This window comes from Erinaceus europaeus, chromosome 3 (assembly GCF_950295315.1).
Source record: "Erinaceus europaeus chromosome 3, mEriEur2.1, whole genome shotgun sequence".
Taxonomy (NCBI): Eukaryota; Metazoa; Chordata; class Mammalia; order Eulipotyphla; family Erinaceidae; genus Erinaceus; species Erinaceus europaeus.
This window is the reverse complement of record NC_080164.1, coordinates 9,508,802-9,532,510: the sequence shown is the minus strand read 5'-3', so window position 1 is coordinate 9,532,510 and position 23,709 is coordinate 9,508,802. Positions and strand designations below refer to the sequence as shown.

The window sequence follows — 23,709 nt, the reverse complement described above, 5'->3', positions numbered from 1 at the left end:
AGTGGAGCAGTGCTGTGTTGTCTCCCTGTCTCCCCCTCCCCTCCCCTTTCCTAAGACTATACAGGTTGGGTTGGGGGACTCAGCAGGACAACACAAGCGTGAGTCTTGGGTTCGGTTTCAACGCCACGATAGATAAATGAAAAGAACTGAGTTTGTTTAATCCTGCTGAAATCTATCTTCCTCACATTCCTTTAGTCTATCTATTTTAGGGGCATGGCTTATAATGTACTTTCATGCTAGGCCCTGTATATGATTTCAGAATCACTAAGTTAGAAAGGCAGAGGAAAAAAAAAAAAAAACTCAACCAAAAATCTGCAGGGAGCAAGTGCAGTCGCACAGGTGTGAGGTCCCGGAAGACGCCACAAAATAAAGTGCCACATTGCCCAAGTGAGAATCGTCAGGCTCTAAGGCAGTTTGGACTGGCTGGGAAGATGTGGATGTTAGGAATTGATATTGTGTAAGGTTTTAAAGTAGTGATATGCTTTTATAAGAGAACTGTCTTTTCCTTTTAGAGCTTCTGAACTATGTAGGGGAAATACCATGATGTTTATAGTTTATTTTATTATAAAAATTGCCCAAAGCATAGATAGATAGATGGATAAATGGTTATAGATAATGGACATATAAGTATTAGTAGCATTAATAGCATTTGTAATACTGAAAATTAAAAGCAATTGTTCAAAGTCATGATGTCAAAAAGGATGAAAAGCCTTGTACAACCGAACATAGCATTTGTTTCTGTCTTTCAAGGAGCCCATTCAGACTTCTGGATATATCTGTGACTTTGAGGATCTGGAAATCAAGTCTGTCCTTCTGGATGAGATGTTAAAGGTATTTCCTACAAAGCAATGGCATTTCAGTCGTTGGCCGGATGGGTTTGTTCATATCTCCAGGCAGCAGTGTTCCTGGTAGGAGCCGGAGCTCGGGACTCAGCAACGCCTGTCGCCCCCGCAGCACCAGACAGCCCCCGCAGGCTCTGGGCCCACGTGCTTTTCCTGTTGGCAGCTCAGTCTTTACGTCTGTAAAATACGGATGATAGTAGCGCCTATCCGATCGCTTTGTCATTTAGAAAATGATGAGTGAAAAGTAGCTGATTTGGAGCTAGGACCCAGAAGCCAAAAATGGTAGCTAGTCGTTTTGTTTCCGTTCGTTGGTTTGCTTTTTATTAATAGTGAAGAGCCACTGAGGAAATCTTTGACAGTTTACTTTCATCTTTGCCTACTTCTAGGATACTTGAGTAACTTTTTTTTTTTTTTTTTTGGTTTTCTTATCCACCCACTCCCCCTTCAGACTTTATAAATAATCCATTTCTGATCTCCAGTGTTTCTAACCCCCTACGCGGGCCTTCATCGATCATCCTTGGAGGATGATTTCCCCTAAGCATACATTAGAAGTGGTTGTTGGGGCCGGGTGCCAGTGCCCCTGGCTGAGTGCACAGAATCCGCGTTCAAGCCCCTGGTGCCCACCTGGGGGGGGTGGTCATGAGCGGTGAAGCAGGGCTGCAGGTGTCTCTCTCCTACTCTCTGTCTCCCCCTCCCCTCTCATTTTCTCTCTGTCTCTATCCAAAAATAAATAAATAAAATGTCGAAGAGAGAGAGAGAGAAAAGAAAGGCATCAAAAATCTGTTTAAAAAATAAGTAACTTTTACTCAAGTGGCTACGTTTTTCTGTTCACTCTGCCGATATTCCTTAGCTGGGATGGTGGCGCTCCAGCGATAGGAGTCCTGTTTGTCCCATGTTTTCACCATTCGGTTTGACGGGTCAGTTGCAGCCCTGTTATTCTTAGTGGTTTTTTCTCCTTGTGTCATGACCACCCTGAAGAAGGAGGGATCCCCTTCCAAAATTGGGTCTGATCATCAAGAGTGCACAAAAGCTCTTCTTTGCACAGCAAGGTGTTTCTGGGGTGGGGGAGAGAAGGCTGAGCTACAGAAGCTGGTTCAGAATGGCTTGGAGAAGCAGGGGAGGGAAGGGACAAGGTGTTCCGGCAGTTAGAGGTTGGGGTTTGGGTGAGGACTGCTGGGCGGTCAGGGATCAGGTGGGGCTTGTGTGACTCCAGACCTCCGCTGTTGCCAGAGAATGGAGCAACCTGACTGAAAAAAAAAGTGATATGTATGTGTATGTGTATGTGTATGTATATATATAATTTTTTATATAACGACCTTGCACGGATGTGAAGCAGAGCCGACAGCTCTACTTGTGTGCTCCTCAGCCCACCCCCCCCACACTAGATATGACCCCTGGTTCCTAGATACAGAGGTGTAGTTGCAGGGTGAGAAGGAGTACATCCAGCTGAGTCTCCTTTCTCAGAAAGCCCTGGTGTCCAGAAACCATGGCTGTTTTATATAGTAAGCGGGTTGGATCTTCTTTTTGCTGCCTTTCACGGTGCGAGGCCACGGGGACTGGCGCTGGGGCTGTCGGAATGCCTGGTTTCCTCGGCCAGAGTTTTCTGCAAGAGTGGTCCTTGCATTTTTTTTTTTTTTTGTCAGTTGCCATGTTTCTGCTCAACTTGCAGTGTAATGTGACCCTTTTTACTGTTAAAAAAAGAAAGAAAGAAAGAAAGAAAGAAAGGAAGAAAGAAAGGAAGGAAGGAAGAAAGAAAGAAAGAAAGGAAGGAAGGAAGGAAGGAAGAAAGGACACTCTAAGGCAACTATGAAAATTTCTTTGTTTTCACCTTTACTTTTAGAATCCAGAACATCCCAGCAAAATGTTCATGCTTAACTTCGAGATTCGGTCCCTGCGAGATAGCCGGGCGTTAATTGAGAAAGTTGGAATTCAAGATGCATCGCAGTTCATAGAAGATAATCCACACCCCCGACTCTGGTATCATAATTCATCCCCAACCCCCAAGTATCAGGTGTATATCAGATGTCCTGGAGCCCCCCTTCCCAGAGCCCCGCCCCACTAGGGAAGGAGAGAGACAGGCTGCGGGTGTGGATCCACCTGCCAACACCCATGTGCGGCGGGGAAGCAATGACAGAAGCCAGACCTTCCACCTTCTGCATCCCACAATGACCCTGGGTCCATCCTCCCAGAGGGATAAAGAATAGGAAAGCTATCAGGGGAGGGGAGGGGATACGGAGCTCTGGGGGTGGGCACTGTGTAGAGTTGTATCCCCTCTTATCCTATAGTCTTGTCAATATTTCTATTTTACAAATAAAAATTTAAAAAATGTTAATTTGTAGATGAAATTTACAAATAAAAGTCGGGTGTATTCATGTCTGCCGTTACCTGCTCTCTCTGGCTTTCCCGGTAACAGATTTCCAGTCTCCATTTTAGATGTTCATTTAGAAAGTATCCAATAAGATGACATTATGAGAGATGCTTAAGAAAAAGGAAAATGTTTCAATGTGTTCAAATGATTGCTTCTGCTGTGCTTCACTAGAATTACTAGGTTTAAGAATTGAATCCTGATTCAAGAATTACACACCATTGATTTGCAATAGGTTTTCTCTCTGTTTCTTTTATTACTGATGTTTTTAACTGTGTGTGTGTGCACTCACTCGTGTGCATGAACGGGAGAGAGAGAGAGAGAGAGAGGGAGACGACAGGCCACAGCACTGCTCCATCATTATGTGCAGTGCTGTGGGGCAGACCCAGGGCCTTACACGCGCAAGGCGGTGTCTCTCCCACCCAGCCACCGCGCTGACCGCCGTTTCTTTTTCTCCTCAAGGCGTCTGCTGGCTGAAGCTGCTCTGCAGAAGCTTGATCTGCAAACCGCAGAGCAAGCGTTTGTGCGCTGCAAAAACTACCAAGGCATCAAGTTCGTGAAGTGCCTGGGCCATCTGCAGAGTGAGGCCATGAAGCAGGCGGAGGTTGCTGCCTACTTCGGCAGGTTCGAGGAAGCGGAAAGAATGTACCTGGAGATGGACCGGAGGTTAGTGGGGAGGGTGCTGGCTTCCCGGAGGCCTTCCCGAGTTCCGCATTGTTGGAGGGGCGGGGGGTGTGCTATAGACACAATGCACCAGATCATTTCTTTGAGGCATTGAATTGAGGTTACATTACGGCCGAGCTACTCCACATCTCCCTTATTGATTTGTTTTATAATTTGGGGGAAGATTCCCTCTCTTTCTTGTGTTATTATTAGTGGCTGACCTTGTTTTTGCCTCCAGGGTTATTGCTGGGGCTTGGTGCCTGCACTACAAATCCACTGCTCCCGGAGGGCATTTTATTGGATAGGATAAAGAGAAATTGAGAGAAGAGAGGAGATAGAGAGGGAGAGAGGAAGATAGACACTGGCAGACCTACTTCACTACTTGTGAAGTTTCCCTGCCGCAGGTGGAGAGCTCGAACCCAGGTCCTTGCGCTTAGCACTGTGTGCACTTCACCAGATGTGCCGCTGCGCATCCTGCGGTATTTGCATTTACAGTGAAAAGTCTTAAGACTACAGAGACTGTGGAGACTTTTTATTTTTTATGATATGACTCATTATTCGGGCTTTCTTGGTTTGAGCCATTAGTAAATTTTCTGTTGTTGTGTACGAGTAAAAGTACTTAGGGACTGAGCTTTGTTTGTTTATTTGTTTATTTATTGTACGAGAGCACTGTTCAGCTCAGGCATATATATTGTGGTACGAGGGATTGACCCTGGGACTTTGAAGACTCAGGCATGAGAATCTCTTTGCGTACCCATTAGGCTATCTACTCCCAACCAAGGACTGTGGTTTATTCTTTATTATTATTATTATTATCTTTATTTATGTATTGGACAGAGACAGGTAGAAATTGAAAGGGAAGGGGGTGATTGAGAGGAAGAGAGACCGAGACGCCTGCAGCACTGCTCTGCCACTTGTGAAGCTTTCTCCCTGCAGGCGGGGACCCAAGGGATCAAACCTGGGTCCTTGGGCATTGTAACATGTGCATTCAACCAGATGCGCCACCACCTGGCCCCTGGTTTATTCTTTATATTTCATTTGATGGACATGTAATAAGTATAAACTTCATTTTAGCTGGAAACATTGATTAATTTTCACGGATATTACTTATACTTCTAGGAGATACATAATACAATGCAGGTTTTGCAAAGAAACTTAAAACCAAAAAAATATTTCTGTGTTTGGCATTGAAATAAGACTGGTCATAATCTAAGAAACTGGTGAAGTTATCAAAAGAAAAATTAAATCCAGTATTCTTTGTTTGGCTTTGAAATAAGACTCTTGAAGTGATCACTGTTTAAATCGTCATTTTGGGGACTCGGGCGGTAGTGCAGCGGGCTAAGCACGTGGCGCAAAGTGCAAGGCCCGGCGTAAGGATCCCGGTTCAAGCCCCCAGCTCCCCACCTGCAGGGGAGTTGCTTCACATGCGGTGAAGCAGGTCTGCAGGTGTCTATCTTTCTCTCCGCCCTCTGTCTTCCCCTCTTCTCTCCATTTCTCTCTGTCCTAGCCAACAACGACGATGTCAGTAACAACTACAGCAATAAAACAACAGGGCAACAAAAGGGAATTAATAAATAAATAAATTGCCATTTTGCAAAATAAACTGGAATTCCAGGAAAGTAAAAGCAGAAGGCCAAGTGTAGTTTCCCTTTCCTGGTTCCTGGTTCTCCCCACTGCCTCTTACCTGCTTCAGCTAAATCTCTAAAATGTCTGGAGATTTAAAAAGGTTGAGACTTTGTCTGTGCATTGGTACATGTTCTTTGGACCCTGGATTTGAGCCTAGCACTAAGCAGAGACTTGACAGATCTTTCTTTAAAATGAATCACTGCCACTGTTTGTAGAGATCTTGCTATTGGCCTTCGACTGAAGCTAGGAGATTGGTTCAGAGTTCTGCAGCTCCTGAAATCGGGGTCTGGAGATGCAGATGACAGTCTACTAGAACAAGCCCACAATGCCGTCGGAGACTACTTTGCTGACCGACAGAAATGGTAGGTAAGCTGTACCTCATCCATTCTCCCAGTACTGGACGTGGGGTCTGCCCCCGTGCTCCCGCTGAGCTAATGATGGGGAAACAAAGACCCCACTCCTGGGTCCTCAAGCTTTACACTGTGGCGGGAGACTAGTAATTAAAACGTAAAAGACTTCTGGTGTACGGCTTGGGGCAGGTTTAGGGCAATCAGAGGTTTATTATATGGCGGTACTGTGGTGCAGCAAGGCAGGCAGTTACAGGCAGCCATAAGACTAGGCTGGGTCATGAGTCCATAAGTTAGGTACTCACCAGAGTTCCGCGGCACGTGTGCGGGTACTGGGAGAAGCAGATGCATGGTGGGTCCTGGGGAGCAGGGCAGCACCTGGAGCCACAGGAAAGGAGGGAGCCAGAAAAAGAGCCAGACTTCCAGCGGCTGGCAGTAAATCAGACTGACAGCCAGCTGCATGCTAATTAGTTAGCCATGCTGACTTGTCACACGATCTTGTCAGCCCCAGCCCTATACTGATCACATCCCCAGATCCCACTCACGTGCTGTCACAGCAGTTGTTAGCTAAGCTTGGTGCACTTGGGAGTTCCCAAGGTCACAAAATATGTGCTAAGATCTGTCGGGCTAGCAATGCATGAGAGAGAGAGAGAGAGAGAGAGAGAGAGAGAGAGATATGGCCCAGGAACCAAGCTCGAGTGCCCCAGAGTCAGGGTAGCCATGTGGCGCAAACCGCAATGGCTGTAGTCCACCTCCCGGTCTGCAGGCATGCTTCCCCAGGCCGGAAAAGGGAAGAGACAAGTCGGAAACGGAAGTAGCTTGACAATACTATACATAGTTAGGAAAGGGGCAGCGAAAGGTGAAAAAGGTACGGGCTTCCTTAGCAGCTGTTGCTAGGGGTTTAACTGGTAAGATTAATAATACCCTCCAGGCCTGAGGGTAGAAAAAAAATATATTACATGAGAAGAATGGGTGGGAGAATAGGGTGGAGGCCTTAAGTCATTTGTTAGACACAGCAGAAGATTGATATGTGATAATAAAAGGACGGGCCGTAGTATCAGGAACGCAGGGTGGAGCAGGGGGAGCTGGCTTAATGTTTTAAGAAATGCCGGGCTCCTGGAGGCAGAAAAATGCAGGGTGCTTTGTGAAGCGGGGAGTCTGATAAGACGAGGCAAACCTTTGGGGTTCCCGTGTCTCCCTCGCTCAACCTCTCAGCAGAGAGAGAGACTAACAGGATGAACGCACCCTCAGGCCAAGCCCTGCCAGGCTCTACCACATCCTTACAATTTCCCTACAAAGATCCAATCAGGTTTCTGTTTAAGACGACAATTGACGATTCTCAGACATTATAGAATTTTTTTTTTCTGCAGAAAAAGTGAAAAAAATTTCTATCTGCCTGTTCTTATAGATTATTTTCAGAAATCTTGGCCTTGTTATAGTTTCTTGCTCATTTGCGTCTTTGGAAATGCACCTGCATGAACACATTTGTACAAAACATGCCTTACGACTACTCAGAGTGCTGCGGCTAAAATGCACTTCCCAGTCTCTTGGTTTCTTTTATCTAGCTTATATGTTTCGAAGCCATTTTGTCACTGAAGATGACTAAGAGTGAGTAGTACAAGAGAAATCGGATGCATCCAGTGTTCTAATTACGGAATACTTGATGCAGAAAATTCTCATTTACCAGGAGATGCCAGTTAATTTTAAGAGGTTCTCTTCTTTCCTACCCGTAGGGTGAATGCCGTGCAGTATTATGTACAGGGACGGAACCAGGAGCGCCTGGCTGAATGCTACTATATGTTGGAAGATTTTGAGGGCTTGGAGAACCTTGCCAACTCACTTCCAGAAAACCACAAGTTGCTTCCAGTATGTATTACAAAATCTTCCTTTGGGGAGTTACCTGGTTACTTTACAAGGTTTTTGCGATAGTCAGAAAAGAGCTTCTAAACCAATCTCCTAACTTCAGTTGAAGGTCAATGGCAAGATCTCTGCCAACAGTGGCAGTGATTCATTTATTCGTTCTTAGTAGTTCTATTGAATAAATGATTTGTAATTATAGCCATAATAATAATGATAATAATAGTAATAATAATATATTTTGGGAGTCGGGCGGTAGTGCAGTGGGTTAAGCCCATGTGGCGCAAAGCGCAAGGACCGGTTAGGATCCCGGTTCAAGCCCCCGGCTCCCCACCTGCAGGGGAGTCCCTTCACAGGTGGTGAAGTAGGTCTGCAGGTGTCTCTCTGTCTCTCTTCCTCTCTATCTCCCCCTTCTCTCTCAATTTCTCTCTGTATCTATTGCAATAACAACAACAACAAAAATAAATCATTAAATATATGTGTACTTGGCTCCAGTTGCTGGGGCTCAGTGACAGCACTAATCCACCGTTTCTGGAGGCCCAACCCCTTTAAAAATACTTTTTATTCGATAGGATGGAGAGAAATTGAGAGGGGAGGGGAGGGGAAGATAGAGAGGGAGATAGACAGAGAGACACCTGCAGACCTACTTCACTACTTGTGAAATGGCCCCTCCTGCAGGTGGGGAGCCGGGGGCTGAATTGGGATCCTTGCACCGGTCCGTGTGCTTCGTACTATGTGCGCTTAATCCAGTGTGCTACTGCCTAGCCCCATAATTAAATAACTGTAGTGCACAATTTAAATCACATTTTGGAGGATTTCTTAATAATATGAGAAGTGTATGTAACATTTAATTGTGACTTACAGAATACAAAATTACCATGTGGTCACAGTACCTAAATCAACTCATAAAAACATATATATCATCGAGTAGACCAGCTAGGTCTGTATGCTAGGAACAGAGCAGACTTTGGCGAGAGGATTTCTGTGGGTAGGAAGGCTATGGCTGGGTTAATGTTCTCGTTTTCTCTCACTAAGCTCTAAGAACGTATTACTTTATCATTACGAACACGGAGTGCTGCTTTAAGACAGTTGGGTAGTGAGCTTTTGTGATATTTCTCCAGATATTTTAGAGGTGGGGAAAGGAGAGGAAAACTCTGGAAATTAGTCATTGGACAACAAAGTGGACTTTCTGAAAATAGATATTTTATGAAAATAGAAATTGCAGCCCTATTAATTTGTGTGTGTGTGTATGATTGTGTGTGTGTGTGTTATGTGTGTGTGTGTGTGTATGAGTGTGTGTGTATGTATATGTGTGTTATGTGTGTGTATGTATGTGTGTGAATGTGTGTGTGAGAATGTGTATGTGTGTGTGAATGTGTATGTGTGTGTGAATGTGTATGTGTGTGTGTGAATGTGTATGTGTGTGAATGTGTATGTGTGTGTGTGAATGTGTATGTGTGTGTGTGAATGTGTATGTATGTGAATGTGTATGTGTGTGTGAGAATGTGTATGTGTGTGTATGTGTACGTGTGTGTGAATGTGTATGTGTGTGTATGTGTGTGTATGTGTGTGTGAATGTGTATGTGTGTGTGTGAATGTGTATGTGTGTGTATGTGTGTATGTGTGTGTGAATGTGTATGTGTGAATGTGTATGTGTGTGTGTGTATGTGTGTGTATGTGTGTGTGTATGTGTGAATGTGTATGCGTGTATGTGTATATGTGTGTGTGTGTGTGTGTGTGTGTGTGTGTGTGTGTGTTTCCGTCACTCCACCACCTTCCAGCTGTGTTTTGGGTTTATCTTCTTGAGTCAAGAATGTCCAAGCATTTGTTTTAGAGGAATTTTGAGAGGTTAGTGAATGTCCCCATTAACAGTGAATTGATCAGTTGACTTAAAGTCACCCCCATCCCCACCCACCCCACCCTGCCCCTCTCTCCTTTCCTGGGAGATTAATGAATTATAGTACCATTGTTGACATATGGGTTCAATTTATCCTCTCTCTCTGTCTGTCTGTCTTTCTCTCTCTCTCAGAAGCCTCAGGTATGAGAGTTTCTTTGCATAGCCATTATGCTGTCTCCCTTGCCCACAATTTCTCATCTCTTGAAATAGATATTTACAACACACTCTCTCCCCCGACTTAGAAAAGGAAGACACAAAACACTTTTTATTCTATTTTTTTTAAAGTTTATTTATTTTTATTTATGCGAAAGATAGGAGGAGAGAGAGAAAGAACCAGACATCACTGTGGTACATGTGCTGCCAGGGACTGAAATCAGGACCTCATGCTTGACAGTCTGATGCTTAATCCACTGCACCACCTCCCGGAGTTTGATCCCCAGCAGCACAATACTTTTTATTTTTAACCCATTAGTTTGAGGTTTGTTTTGGAACTTGACATCTAGATAAACTAATAACCAAACTGAGAGGCGTAAGAGGACACTGGTCTATGAGAGAGCTCACTCGGGAGGGTGCCCGCTTGCCCTGTGCTCGGCTCAGAGGCCCAGTCAGCACGTGGGAGTTCTCTGGCTGGGGTGAGCTGGTTGCCCCTCGCTCCCTTCCTCCTCCTCTTCCTTCCTCCTTCCCGTCTTTCTTTCCTTACATACTTTCTTCCTTTTCTCATTTTACTGCTTGCTTCACGGTCTTTAGTATGTTGTTGACACAGGGGTATAACTGCCTGTCTCCCTGTGATCTCTGTGTTTTTCCTTTCTGTTCCTGTCTCTTACGTTCCACCTATGAGTGAGATCATCTGGTATTCATCTCTCTTATTTATTTATTTATTTATTTTCTACCAGGATTATTGCTGAGGCTGGGTGCCTGGACAATGAATTCACCACTCCTGGTGACTATTTTTCCTTTTTATTTTTTCATTCTTGATTTCACAGGGCAGAGAGAAATTGAGAGGGGAGGAGGCAGAGAGGGAGAAAGACAGAGAGATGCCTTCACTACTTGTGGAGCTCTCTCCCTGGCAGATGGGAGCTAGAGGCTTCAACCTGGGTGCTTACCCATGGAGAAGTGTGTGCTCAGTCAGGTACCACACCACCCAGTTTCCCTCGTGATCTTTTTTTTTGACTGATCCCGCCCAGCACTGTTCTTTCAAGCTCCATCCAAGGTAAGGCAAAGATGGGGGGGTGTTTTCTTCTATATATATTTTTTAGAGTTGCCGGTCTGACCTCCATATCCCTTCACTTTCCTGCCTGTGGCTGTCCAGTCTTCTTAGCACCGTCTGTTGAAGAGACCCCCTTCGCTCCAGTCAGTGGTTTTGGGCCTTATGTCATGCACTAGGCAGTTGTGTATGTGTGGGCTCATATCTGTGCTCTCAGTTCTGGGAGCTTGAGCAGATTGGAGGCCTTTAGTTTCAGGCATTTTTTTTTTCTCTTAGACATTAGTGGGTCCTTGTGGGCAGTGGGTCCTGTTGCCCCTGAGTTCACAGCTGAAGCACCCAGAGCTATTTTCTTGCCACCAGCCACGTGCTCTACTGGGTAACTCCCGATTTGGCTCCAGCAGGCACTGAGACAGTCTGGCATTTTGTGTTTGATGGTTTGAATTTTCTGCCATGTGGTTGCTTCCAAGCTTGCACGTTTACCTTGCTTTCTGTTGTTTAGCCAGCAGGTGGTGCCGTAGCTACATGCTGTGCTCCACTGTGTGGCCGCCTAGATGCTACTGGCTGCTAACACAGGTGCCTTCTCCTGTCTCGAGAATTCCTCCCTCACCCTTTCTCCGTCTTCCAGCTCTCACACCTGCACTCACCTGTGAGTTTCACTAAGTGAGTGTCTTCAGAAGTCACAGCTTTAGTTTGGCGAGGTTCCGGGTGACTTGTCATTGCCTTATCTAGTTGATCGGAGGTGCGACCTTCTGATGGTTGCTTCACGGACACGCGTTCAGAGATCTCTGTCTTTTTCTACCTGTGAAGAGTCAGCCTGTAGCAATGAAGTTCAGAGAAAAGAACAACCTAAATAGAGAGAGGGAAGGACGAGGTCATATTCTCAGGACTTGGTTAAAAACACACCAGATGCCTGGCTTAGGGGTGAACCACTGGCTCTTCAGAAGGTGATGCCTCAGCGTCCTTTCTGGCTCGTAGGCTCTGCCCCACATGCGCTTCGAAGGAAAATGAATGTAGCTACGGCTTAATGTTCAGGAAAGTGGTTTCCTTGCTCTTTGAAGTCTGACCGCCGTGTTTTGTCTTTACAGGAAATAGCAAACATGTTTGTGAGAGTCGGGATGTGTGAACAAGCAGTGGCTGCATTCTTGAAGTGCAGTCAGCCGAAGGCAGCAGTGGACACCTGCGTTCATCTCAACCAGGTGAGGGGCCACATGCCAGACCGTCTCCTCTTTCAGTGTGTTGCCAGTGGGAGGGCTGGAGAGTCTGAGATCAGTTGGGTGGAAGGAGCCAGGTATCAGCTGACACTGGAGGAGAGCTGGAACTTTTACCTCCTTAATCTCTGACCTGGAGGTGAGCCCAGCATGGCCGACTCCCTGTGAGGACATGAGCGGAGCCTGTGCTTCTAGTATGGCACGTCTTTTGTCTGGAAGTCATTTCATAATTTTGCATTTTGGGGAGGCTGGGTTTGTTTCCAAAGAAAGAGCAAGTTAATGGCCATTGAAAGAGGAAGGAATTGAGTTACTTTATCAGTATTTACATTGGCAGAGCTATTTCCCTTTCCCGTTGTGGAAAACATGTATTAGGTTGTTTCAAGAGCTGGGATTTCGTTTAAAAATCAAATTGCAGAATTATTGTAGGAATGTGTAAGTATTTTCTTAAAGTGTCTTGTAGAGTGCATTTGCTTTATAAAAATGACTTTTAAATGTCAAGCTGACATTTCTAAATTGAGTGCATATTTTGTTCTCCTATAAATAAATGTCTTTTTTCTTTTTCATAGCCTCTGCAAAGCTAGAATTATAAGATTAATATTATTATAAGCCTGTAAGCTTTCCTTTCTAGATCTACTTCTTGAGCAAGTCAAAACCTCAGATCATTTAATCATCCTGACACCTGTTCACCTTCAGTATGTGCTCTATCTTAGTTGACGTGGTGTTAAAAGTAGCAGTTGCTTTACTGGATTTACTGTTAATTATTTATTATAACTGTAAACTATGGCCTTTTTTTCTCTGAATTTCTTTTGACATTAGTGACAGTAAGTGCTCGGATAACTGACTAACTTATTGCTTCTCTCCCCACCCCCAGTGGAACAAGGCTGTTGAACTGGCTAAAACTCACAGTATGAAAGAAATTGGATCCCTGTTAGCTAGGTATGCCTCTCACTTGCTGGAAAAGAATAAGACTCTGGATGCCATAGAGCTCTACCGGAAAGCCAATTACTTCTATGAGGCTGCCAAGTTGATGTTTAAGGTAAGGTACTGATCTTGGTAGTTGGTTGTCTTAATTACCAATGTTTTCTTATACACTAAAAAACAGATCTTCCATTGAATACATCCTTGTTCTAGCATAATGCTTCTCTTTTTATTACTGCTACATATTACTTTAATATTACTTACATTACCAATACAGTTATTTATTAGTACTAGCATCTTTTTTAAAAAAAATTATTTATAAAAAGGAAACACTGACAAAAACCACAGGGTAAGAGGGGTCCAACTCCACATGGTTCCCACCACCAGAACTCAGGATCCCATCCCCTCCCGATAGCTTTTCCTGTTCTTTAGCATCTTACTATACCTAAACAGTGAAGTTCAACAATTACAGAACTTTCAGGGTCCCTAAAGTACAAATCCCTTTCACTGGAAGTAAATTCTGTTGCTAGCAGAATTCTAAATCATTTCTGAATGACTCATTTAAATGATGAAAGACATTACACTTCTGTAATATGCATTTGGAGGGTACATGACTAGTACAGTATGATGTGTGCGAATTTTACATCTCACCCCATCCCCTCTCTTTAATGGAAAAGGAGGAATTTCCTTCAGAATCATGAATATCAGAAGGGTGTACTGTGTTGAGGCCATCTAGTTTATGTTCTTGTAATATAATCTTTTTTGACAGGAAATCCTGTACAGTCTGTGAAAGCTCTATTCATTCTTGTTTATTTAAACACCATCTGTCATGTTTTAAGATTGTTCGGAGTGATAACTTCATATGCTAAACACTGAGGAGAGAACTAAGTACTTAACCAGTACTCTAGGGAACAAAATTAGGTTTTAAATTACTTATCATAAATGACTGTATTTATTGTCCATTTTACTGATTTTCCTTTTTTTAGAGACTCTGATTTCAGAAATGGTTATACTCGTGCAAATAAAGAGTAAGAAATGCTTTTCCTAGGGAGTCGGGCAGTAGCACAACGGGTTAAGCACACGTGGCACAAAGCGCAGGGACCAGCATAAGGATCCCGGTTCGAGGCCCCGGCTCCCCGCCTGCAGGGGAGTCGCTTCACAAGCGGTGAAGCAGGTCTGCAGGTGTCTGTCTTTCTCTCCCTCTCTCTGTCTTCCCCTCCTCTCTCCATTTCTCTCTGTCCTAACAACAGCAACATCAATAATAATAACTACAACAATAAAACAAGGGCAACAAAAAGGGAATAAATAAATACATAAATATTTAAAAAATGCCTTTCATAAGCCTCCAAGTGTTTAGATTGCAGATGAAGAGGCAAAGAAAAGGACCAAGCCTCTGCGTGTCAAGAAGCTCTACGTGCTGGCAGCGCTGCTTATAGAGCAGTACCACGAGCAGGTGAAGAGTGCCCAGCGCGGGAAAGTGAAAGGAAAGAGTTCTGAGGTGAGAAAGAAGGCGATCCAGCATTAGAGCACCTGAGGTATGAGGATAAAAAAAAAGAAAGAAAAAGAAAACATCTCCTGACTTCCAGGGGCCAGGAGTGGGCACAGCTGACGGCACATGACCAGGGGCCGAGCCTCAGTGCCCACGTGGGGAAAAATCTCACAAGCGCTTCTTCTTCTAGCGTTTGCCCTTCTTCCGTAGCCAGTCAACAGCGTCAGGTTGAACCTGATGTAAAGTTTCGAGACCTCCTTTGAATCTGGAGAGGTGGCAGTCGTTGACTATGTGGGTCATAGTCTGTCTGGAGCCGCAGGGGCAGTTCGGGTCGTCTCTGGCTCCCCAGCGATGGAACATAGCGGCGCACCGGCCATGGCCTGTTCGATAGCGATTGAGGAGGGCCCAATCATAACGTGCTAGGTCAGAGCCGGTTGAGCTTGCAGGGGTCTGTGATGAGGTGTTTGTTCTTTACCTCAGCTGACTGCCAACTCTGTTTCCAAGAGACTGGAACAGAGAAGTTCAGTGTAGGCGTAGGGGACCAGATTGGGTGATGAGACGTCAAGCGTTGGACAGGGTGGGCGAAGATATCCGCGTATATTGGCAGGTCCGGTCAAGCGTAGACGTGGGAAATGAACTTAGATGATGCCGCATCCCGATGAATATCTGGCGGGGTGATGTTGCTAAGGACTGGCAGCCATGGATCCGGGGTTCCAGAAATTATCCTCATGGAGGAATATAATTTGGAATCAACCAAGTGGACATGGGGGCTACAGAACCATACTGGGGCACAGTATTCTGCAGTGGAATAGCATAATGCCAGAGAGGATGATTGTAGTGTGGAAGCGCTCGCGCCCCATGAGGAGCTGGCCAGTCTTGCAATGATGTTATTCCTCGCGCCCACCTTTGCTGCAGTTTTTATGAGATGTCTGTGAAATGACAAGAGTGCGATCGAGAGTAACGCCAAGATAGACTGGCTGAGCTTCATGCCAAGCGCTGAAGTGTGGCTGCGGGGGGTGGGGGGGTGTTTGTCTTCTCCTCTCCTCTCTTTCCTTCTCAGTTTCTCTTTGTCTCTGTAAAAAATTAAAATAGGGGCAAGTGGTGGTGCACCTAGTTAAGTGTACACACATTATAGTGCACAAGGACCTGGGTTCAAGCCCCTGGTCCCCACCTGCAGGAGGAAAGCTTCACGAGTGGTGAAGCAAATCTGCGGATGTCTCTCTCCCTCTCTATCTCCCCTTCCTCATTCAATTTCTCTCCATCTCTATCCAATAATAAATAAATTAATTAATTAAAAATTTAAAATAAAACCTCTCAAACTTCTCTTTACATACAGGGCATTTGAATCTGCTTGTCTGCAGTTATTTAAATGGGGTCAGGACAAGAAAAGGATGGCTGATTTGGAATTTCTACTTAGAAATAGAGTGACCTGTATCATCTTTGATTTAATTCCCTAATTGGTAATTTTTAAAAACATTTTATTTTTTATTTGTAAAGAAAGAGAGCTAGAGAGAGAGAGAGAGAGAGAGAGACTGAGACCAGAGCCTTGCTCAACTCTGGCTTATAGAGGTGCTGGGGTTTGAACCTGGGACCTCAAAGCCTCAGGCATGTTCGCATAACCATTGTGCTGTCTCCCCAGGCCCTGGTAAACTCTTTCTAACCTGTGAATTTTAATAACTTTCCTAGAACACATATATTATTTTAATGTGTACATTAATCATTTGTTAATCCATCTTCTCTAAATTCATCATACCATAGTGAGAATTCTTTCACACTGTACACATGTATCAAAACAGTTTGAATAACTTTTTTTTTTATGCCTCATTGAAGCAGACAAGACTTTGACCCTGCTACTTATTAGGGTGTGGCTAGCAGTAGGAGAGCGTGAAGCCTTGTAGTGATGCCATCTACTTACGGAGCTGTTTGAGTGCTCAACAGTTTGAGAACTTGCCTTTCCTGGAATGGTTCTGAGTGACCGCTGTGTCTGCACTGAGAAACATGCAGATCTGCTTTGATTCCAGGCTACTTCTGCCTTGGCTGGCCTGCTGGAAGAGGAAGTTCTGTCTACAACCAGTCGTTTCACAGATAACGCTTGGAGAGGGGCCGAGGCATACCACTTCTTTATACTAGCGCAGAGGCAGCTCTACGAGGGGAATTCTGACGCTGCACTGAAAACAGGTGAACATGTTACTTCCTGCGTCTCCTGGAACCATTGTAGACTGAAGCACGAGCTCCTTCAGTGTTCTTTCAGATGAGACTCGTGCTTAATATATGAGCCCCTCATCCTCAGCTGCAGACGGAGTGCTCTGCAAGGGGTGAAGCAGTGCTGCAAGTGTCTCTCTGTCTCTCCCCGTCTTCCCCTCCCCTCTCAATTTCTGACCATCTCTATCCAATAAATTATATCTACATCTATCTATCTATCTATCTATCTATCTATCTACACACACACATACACACACACACACACACACACACACACACACACACACACACACACACACAATGACCACTTTCTCTGTGGATTTGCTTTTGTTTGAAATTATGCCACATGCAATGTTCGGTACAGTGCTCCTTGTGAAGTTTTTTGTTTTTTTTTTTTTCATTTTTAATACACAGGAGATATGGCCCCTAGAAAAAGCAGTTGGAGGTAAGAAAAAAAGGCAGATTTGTAGCATTCATTGTTCTATTTAATTCACTATTCTGTTCACTTAGGAATATTGTAAAGGATCTGTCTATTCAGGTGAGAGTGAGGGAGAGAGAACCAGAGCGCCACTGGCAGGGTGATGCCAGGGATCGAACTTGGGACCTCATGCTCTCAAGGGGCCGGACACTTTGCCCACTGCACCGCCTCTTGTGCTGCTTGATCTGACATTTGGTAGCCGGGTCACATCTCTTTGGAGACATGTACACAGACAGATAGACAGACAGACATATTTATCTGATGTTTTTCTTACAATATTGGGAGGCTAGAAGGCCATGCTTTTATGTATTAAAAAAACACATGAAAATATGTTGTAAGTATTTCCTTCTTAGTAGATTTCAGTAGCATAGCTTGTCTTCTCACGAACACACCCACACAGAATTTCAGAAACCTTTCAGAGAAATTCTTGAATGTTTCTGGAAACCTATTTGGACGATCCTCTTTTTTTTTTTTTTTTTGTTATTGGAAAGAGCTCCTCGGAGATTATTTATAGTAGACCTCTACTGTCGATGTTGGTTTTTCGTAGCATTTCTGTTTTATATCTGCTTCACACGTGTGACGCCAGAGGTCAAGCTCAGGCTTTACGTCCCAAGCTCTAGTCACTGTGTCCCATCCTGGGCCATTTCTAGTGTCTTTAATGATCTGCTGGACATGGACATTGACAGGTTGATCCATACCCCCAGGCTGTCTCTCTCTCTCTCTAGTGAGGTACGGCCGTCTTCCAGCGTCTGCACCCCATAAAGAATTTTGCTCCAGACTCCCAGAGGGTTAAAGAGTAGGGAAGCTTCCAGCGGAGGCGATGGGATGTAGAACTAACTCGTGGTGGGAACTATATGGAACTGTATCTGTTATCTCACAATCTTGATAGTCACTATCAGATCATTACTATATCTTTTCTTAACCCCAATGACCCTCCTCCCCAGCTCTCCGCCTGAGGGACTATGAAGACGTCGTCTCCGCTGTGGAGATCTACTCTCTGCTTGCCGTCTGCGCTTGCGCCAGCAGAGCTTTCGGCACTTGCTCAAAGGCGTTTGTGAAACTCGAATCTTTAGATGCTCTCAGTTCAGAACAGAAGCAACAGTATGAGGACCTTGCTATGGAGATCTTCACCAAACACACCCCAAAGGACAGCAGGAAGTCTGAGCTGGACACCTTTCTTGAAGGGTAACTAGCAGATGCCAGTCTACCTTTCCCAGGAACTTGCATTTCTGCATTATAATACTGTACTCTGATAAATGGAACACCTAGTTTTGAGGTGATTCACTTTAACATTATGCCCTGGTTAATGTGGTTTCTCACTGGAAGGAATTTTTTTTTTTTTTGCCTCCAGGGTTATTGCTGGGGCTCCGTGCCTGCACTAAGGATCCACTGCTCCTGGAGGCCATTTTTTCCCTTTTGTTGCCCTTGTTGTTTATCGTTGTTGTTATTCCTGTCCTCGTTGTTGGATAGGACAGAGAGAAACAGAGAGAGGAGAGGAAGAGAAAGATAGACACCTGCAGATGTGCTTCACCACTCTTGAAGCAGCCTCCCTGCAGGTGGGAACCCGGGGTCTTGAACCGGTATCCTTATGCCGGTCCTTGCGCTTTGCACCACGTGCGCTTAACCCGCTGCACTACCGCCCGGCGTCCTAAGGAAATTTTTTATTTGAAGTTGACCTTAAGATATTTTCATTCGGGAGTCGGGCTGTAGCACAGCGGGTTAAACGCAGGTGGCGCAAAGCACAAGGACCGGCATAAGGATCCTGGTTCGAACCCCGGCTCCCCACCTGCAGGGGAGTCGCTTCACAGGCGGTGAAGCAGGTCTGCAGGTGTCTGTCTTTCTCTCCTCCTCTCTGTCATCCCCTCCTTTCTCCATTTCTCTCTGTCCTATCCAACAACGACAACAACAATAATAACTACAACAATAAAACAACAAGGGCAACAAAAGGGAATAAATAAATAAAATAAATATTAAAAAAAGATATTTTCATTCTTTTAATATTTATATTATTATCATTATTACCTCCAGGATTCTTGCTGGGGCTCAGTGTCTGCACTATTAATCCACTGCTCCTGCATCCATTCATTCCCCCGATTGGACAGGGCAGAGAGAAACTGAGAGGGGAGGGGAAAATAAGGAGAGAGAAAGACACCTGCAGACCTGCTTCACCGCTTGTGAAGTGACTCCCCCTGGTTTGAGTCCCCAGCAGGTGGGGTGCCAGGGTCTCGAACAAGGATCCTTGTGCTTTGTACTAAGTGCGCTTGATCCAGTGCGCCACCACCTGGCCCCCCCTTTTCATTTTTTAATGTCTTATTGAGAGAGAGAGAAATAGAGTTCACTGCTCACCTCTGACTTATGGTGGTGCTGGGGATTGAACCTGGGGCCTCAGCCACAGGCACAAAAAAGCCTTTTGTAGAGCCATTATATCTCCTCTGCCCCAGTCTTAAGTTTTTAAATGCAATCAATGAAGTTTTAAGTATGTTGAAGTTTCCCATCTGCTTGTGTTCCCTCTGGTTTTACAGGGAGGATGGGAAGCTGCCCACATGCGTGGCCACTGGAGGCCCAATCACGGAGTACCAGTTCTGGATGTGTGGTGTGTGCAAGCACTGCGTCATGGCTCAGGAGATCACCAAGTACAGCTTCTGCCCCTTATGCCATAGCTCCGTGGGGTGAAGGAGGGACATGTCTCATGTGACCGTCAGACACAGGTAGCATGCAGACATGGACCTCACTACACATGTAACCAAGGCTCTTTTCTCTACATCTCATGAAAATCATCGTTTCTGCCGTATTTTATACAAAACTTTGTATATGTATATATATACACACACATAGTTGTACATATATATAATTTTGTCTAGAAATACAACTAAGAAGTAATAGAGTTGGATGATAGTAATGAAGAAATTTATGGAAATAGCTCTGCTTCCATCTATAGACTTTCAGTCGGCTAGTCATTTTGTGGCTGATACATGATACAATGGGCAATGGAAAATTTCCGAATAAAGACCTTTTTTCCCCCCATAGCTCAAGGTTTCTGACTCGTCAAAAAAAAATCTGTGGGTAATAGGAAACATGAGAGGCTTATAAACCGAAAGGGGGGCACTCCAGTCAGCTTAGAATACACAGTAGGCCTGGCAGTGGCACCTGGCAGAGTACGTGCCCAAGCGAAAGCATCCAGGTTCAGGCCTCTGGCCCCCCGTGTGTGTGTGTGTGTGTGTGTGTGTGTGTGTGTGTGTGTGTGTGTGAGTATGTGTGTGTGTGAGTGTGTGTGTGTGAGTGTGTGAATGTGTGTGTGTGTGTGTGTATGTGTGTGTGAGTGTATGTGAGTGTGTGTGTGTATGTGTGTGTGTGTCTGTGTGAGTGTGTCTGTGTGTATGTGTGTGAGTGTGTCTGTGTGTATGTGTGTGAGTGTGTGTGTATGTGTGTGTGTCTGTGTGAGTGTATGTGTGTATGTCTGTGTGTGTGTGTGTGTGTGTGTATGTCTGTGTGTGTGTGTGTGTGTCTGTGTGTGTATGAGTGTGTGTGTGTGTGTGGGGGCTTCAGGAGTGGTCGAGTGCTGTAGCGTGTTTCTTCCCCGCCAGCCCTCCCTTCCCTATCAGTTTCTGTCTGTCTGTCTGTCTCTATCCAGTAAATAAACATTTAAAAAAATGCACAAGGTGAACACTGTCCTCACGGGTAGAGAGAGTACAGTAGCTGGATGTTGAGTCGTCTCTTACTTCCTGACTCATCCTGCTGTGGCACTACCCTCAGCCCACCGTAGGGCCTCCGGGGCAGGTGTCCCAGCTATGTCTGTACGTTTTCAGTTAGCGTGCCGAGCGCTGTTGGGTTTGATGCCATTTCTTGGCTGGGGATGGGCCAGAATGGGTGACTGAACCAAGAGTTCACACATATTGAATGCTTTTTAGATCTCATGCCTTTTGAATGCCGTGAACATTTAGTGCCTTGGATGCCTTTTGTTTTTAGTGACTCATCACTGTAAGGGGGACTCTCTCTCTCTCTCAGTTGAACACATACTCATGTAGGTGACACTAAGCTTTGTCTAACTCGTCTCATCAGTTACTAACATACCTGCCTACATTTCAAACAGCCTTATCTCAGTTTTGTTATTCTGCATAGAAAAGAACACTACCTTACCTCAGAAGATAGTATCTGAGCAGGGAGAAACCAGTCCGCCCATGGGACCACGTGTTCGGATTGGCCCCTGGCCCCCTGCCCGAGCTTCTCACCTTGCCTGTCCCCTCTCCGTCCCAGCAGTCACTGGGTACTAGAGTTGACTCCTAGCCCATCTGCGACACGCCGCGTACACTCTTATGCTTCGGCGCCAAGCTGAGCTGTCAGACTATTGGCAGTTGCGGTGAATCACTGAAAAGGCCCCTTCAAGGTCACACAGTGCTCTCAGTTAGAAATGGGGCCGGGGAGCTATCTCATCACATTGGGCCTACCTTCTGACCCAGACACTCCTCTCCTAGGGAGTTGCCCAGGGAAAACAAAAACACCTGACGAGACCTAAGGTCATAGCAGTGCCGTCTGTAACAGCTCAAACTTGGCAGCAACCCAGATGCCCAGTGACAGGTAAATGGTGAGTCTAAGAGTTGTGGGACGTACACACAGTGGAGTCCTATGCAGATGTTCACACAATGAGGCCGTCTCCTGTGATGTGGGGGTCAGATCTGGAAGGCATCGTGTTGAGTGAGACAAGTCGGAAAGAAAAAGACCAGCAGTGAGTGATCTCACAGGTGGAACTTAACATTAACGGCCAACAAGATGAAACTCGGACTGGGTGTGGTGTGTTGCACGGATGCAAAGGACTCTGGGGAACGAAAGCAAGGGACATGGGGGTCCTGGTGTGTTTCCTGCACACCACACAAGGGGAGAAGCGCGGGGCTGTGCCTGTGTGCCAAAGACTATATTATAAACCACTAACGCTCCAGTAAAAAAATACAAGTGCTTGAGCCTGGGGAGCTAAGGGAAGGGCTGAGGTCAGTGCCTGTGGTTTTCTGCCCATCTCTGCACTTTTGCAAATAAAGATCATCTTACCTGGTTAAAAAGAAAAAAAAAAATCAAGACTACTTTTTTGGCAGAATCCTTTCCTGCTCTGAGGATCAGAGTTCAATTAGCCTCGTTGCTGCTTGTTTCTGATATGACAACAGAAATGTTAGGTTGCCCCCTGCTGTCTATTCTTATGATTAACCCATTTTCAAAATGACGAGCACTGATTTTTTTTAAAGTATAAAAGGTGCATGCTTAAAACTTCAAAATGCATAAACTGTAAATGAAAAAGCAGGATATATGAGCACTTCATTTTAATTTTCAAAAGCAGAAACTAAGGCAAAATAAAACACTGTACCTTTATTTCGCATAAGCCTTTACTTTTAAGTGACCGCTGGCATGCCAAGTAGCAGTCTGCAAAAAATTCTTGAAATTTATTACAGGAGAAACTAAAAGCAGTCCAGACAGACAGTATTGATATGTATGTTGCTTGAGCTAAAGAGGCACAAGAAGTTCTTTCTGCCTGACTTGGGTCCTAGTAATCTGTCACGCCCGTTGGGAGGTGACTGCTGGATTCTATCTCCTCACTCTGCTAAATCTGCTTACTCAAAAGGCCCTGACTTCTGCTGCTTCTCCGCTGGTGTATGTTTTTTTTTTTTTAGATAACCCCCTTATCATGTGGACAGCTGGGTCCCTCTCCTTGGCTAAACCCTAATAAGCACATTTCTCCCGCTAGCCTGGTCTCATTCCCTTTCTCCATGCTTGACCACTATCACCTGCCACACCACATCAAAACTCCCTTTCTCTGAGACGATGAAATACATTTAAAATAATCTTTTTTTTTTTTTTAAAGCATAGGAAAGCAAGTAAGACATCCCTACGAAAATTCCAAGAAACATGGGGCAAAAAGATGACCTCTTTGATAAGGTCAAGATGGTTCAAAGGAACTAGACTTGGCTATATTCTTCAGAATAGTGAAGAGGCCTTCTGTGTCATATACAGAGATAATTTAACTCCATGGCTATCGAGCAGACCTAGGTGCTAATGACATATAATGCACTTTTAGTTTTCAAATACAGGCCTTTTTTTTTTTTTTTTTTTTTTCTCCAGACAACAGAAGTGAGACTTTCCTGAGGGAAGTTCCAGGACCACGGGACTCAGGCAGGTGGCCCATGTCGGGGAAGGAGAAGCCCATGAAGGTTCCTTACTGAAACTTTTTCTCGGGGTCAGGTGTATTGTAGCCGCACTTCACTTCCCGCCCGGGTTGCCGAAAAGGACCCCCCCCCCTCCCCGTTCCGCTCATCTCTTTGCAGGTGTCTTTTTCTGGGTGACCTGGCAGAGGGAACACTGGTGCCGGTCTGCAGTTCAAGCTGCAGGTGCAGTGGCGCCTGGTCAGAAGGCTCCCCGGGCACCTGCGGGTCTGGCCCAGGGCTGCACGCGCGGCAGGATGGCACCAGGTGAGAAGGGCACCTGTGGGGCGGGGCGGTGGCACAGCGGGTGAAGCGCAGATGATACGAAGCGCAAGGACCTGGGCAAGGGTCCCGGTTCGAGCCCCGGCTCCCTGCCTGCAGTGTGTGTGTGTTGGGGGGGGGGGGGTCGCTTCACAGGCGGTGAAGCAGGT

At 45.3% G+C, this 23,709-nt stretch overlaps 1 protein-coding gene across 6 annotated transcripts in view; it reads left to right on the top strand.

The window, feature by feature from the left end:
• Window positions 1-20,118, top strand: part of WDR35 (WD repeat domain 35) — a 71,750-nt gene extending 51,632 nt beyond the window's left edge. For 4 of the 6 annotated variants that reach the window (XM_060186600.1, XM_060186599.1, XM_060186597.1 and 1 more), the window contains 11 exons: window positions 751-831; window positions 2,683-2,819; window positions 3,670-3,873; window positions 5,712-5,858; window positions 7,577-7,709; window positions 11,887-11,997; window positions 12,881-13,045; window positions 14,285-14,425; window positions 16,438-16,594; window positions 18,041-18,281; window positions 19,619-20,118. In XM_060186600.1, the coding sequence (XP_060042583.1) occupies window positions 751-831; window positions 2,683-2,819; window positions 3,670-3,873; window positions 5,712-5,858; window positions 7,577-7,709; window positions 11,887-11,997; window positions 12,881-13,045; window positions 14,285-14,425; window positions 16,438-16,594; window positions 18,041-18,281; window positions 19,619-19,769 (1,668 nt within the window). In that variant the 3' untranslated portion in view covers window positions 19,770-20,118. Of the gene's footprint in view, window positions 1-750; window positions 832-2,682; window positions 2,820-3,669; window positions 3,874-5,711; window positions 5,859-7,576; window positions 7,710-11,886; window positions 11,998-12,880; window positions 13,046-14,269; window positions 14,426-16,437; window positions 16,595-18,040; window positions 18,282-19,618 lie in introns of those variants that run through there. The other 2 variants (XM_060186598.1, XM_060186601.1) reach the window with 2 other exon arrangements.
• Window positions 20,119-23,709: the final 3,591 nt, after the last annotated feature.